We start from the raw sequence: 1,266 nt of genomic DNA, 5'->3' as shown, positions 1-1,266 counted from the left end.
GTTAGAATTGCAACAGCTTTCTCTATAAATGGCATACAAATTGTTTCACTCTCACTTGAAATTATCATTTGTCATTAAAACTCTTTCTGGTAATTTTAACACAAAAATTATTTCTCTATTAGTCTATATTCTAAAAATTGGATATTTTTAAAGTATAAAAAAATTAAGAAATAATTTTTTTTTGCCATAAATAAAATTTATTGGTGAGCAAAAGTCAGACCAGCATGGTCAAAATTGCCAGTGCTATCAAAAGACCTCACGAGTGCAGAGCTCGCCACTTATCCAGAGGGCCACGGCTGGGGATGTATTTGACTCCACAACCATCCGGGATGAGGCACTTCTTAGCCACTTTGTCTTCAAATTCATCAGCATTAAACTTGGTAAAGCCCCATTTCTTGGAGATATGAATCTTCTGGCGCCCAGGGAACTTGAACTTGGCCCTGCGTAGGGCTTCAATCACATGTTCCTTGTTCTGAAGCTTGGTGCGGATGCACATGATGACTTGACCAATGTGGACTCTGGCCACTGTACCCTGGGGTTTTCCAAAGGCACCTCGCATACCTGTCTGGATTCTGTCAGCCCCAGCACAGGACAACATCTTGTTGATGCGGATAACATGTAATGGATGGAGTCGCACTCGGATGTGAAAGCCATCTTTGCCACAACTTTTCACCATGTATTTGTTGGCACAAATTCGGGCGGCCTCCAGGGCTTCAGAAGAGAGCTGCTCATACTCATCAGACACCATGTGTCCACAGAGTGGGAACTCATCCACTTTTGCCTTCTTCCGACCCATGTCAAAGATATGGATCTTGGCATCAGGAACACCTCGGCAAAAGCGAGACTTTGGATACGGCTTATTCTTGCAATACCGGTAACAACGAGCGGGGCGGCAGCCCATGGCGACGCCAGGTATCTCTGAGGCACGTCAAAGAGAAAAGAAGCGGTTGCTTCCACGCCTGCGCACGCGCCTCATATACATTGCCCATCTTCCCGCGCGGGAACCATAGAGGACTTGAGGACACTCTTTCACAACGTCCGCACCATAGATGCAGTGATACTCTACGCATGCGTGTGGGGGATTTGGAACATGCGCAGGATGGAAAGGCGGTTGGGTATATTGGCCTGCGGGCATCCAAGTAGAGAATTGGACCTTGCTGCAGCAGCGCAGGATGTCGTTTCCTTCCGGCTTTCCCTCTCGGGCATAGAACTTCTGCCCTAAGGTTTGTCTTAACTATAAAAGATGTATTTTCCTAGAATTTGAAT

At 46.0% G+C, this 1,266-nt stretch overlaps 1 protein-coding gene across 1 annotated transcript; it reads right to left on the bottom strand.

The window, feature by feature from the left end:
* Positions 1-256: 256 nt before the first annotated feature.
* Positions 257-982, bottom strand: RPL10L (ribosomal protein L10 like; the record flags this gene model as incomplete). Its single annotated transcript, XM_079699386.1, is given in 2 exon segments — positions 257-928; positions 932-982. Coding segments are annotated over 2 exon segments (723 nt in total).
* Between the last annotated feature and the right edge of the window lie 284 nt (positions 983-1,266).

Source organism: Hyperoodon ampullatus (assembly GCF_949752795.1).
Source record: "Hyperoodon ampullatus genome assembly, chromosome: 3".
Classification (NCBI taxonomy): domain Eukaryota; kingdom Metazoa; phylum Chordata; class Mammalia; order Artiodactyla; family Ziphiidae; genus Hyperoodon; species Hyperoodon ampullatus.
Note: the sequence above shows the minus strand (reverse complement) of the source record. Positions and strands in the feature narration are given on the sequence as shown.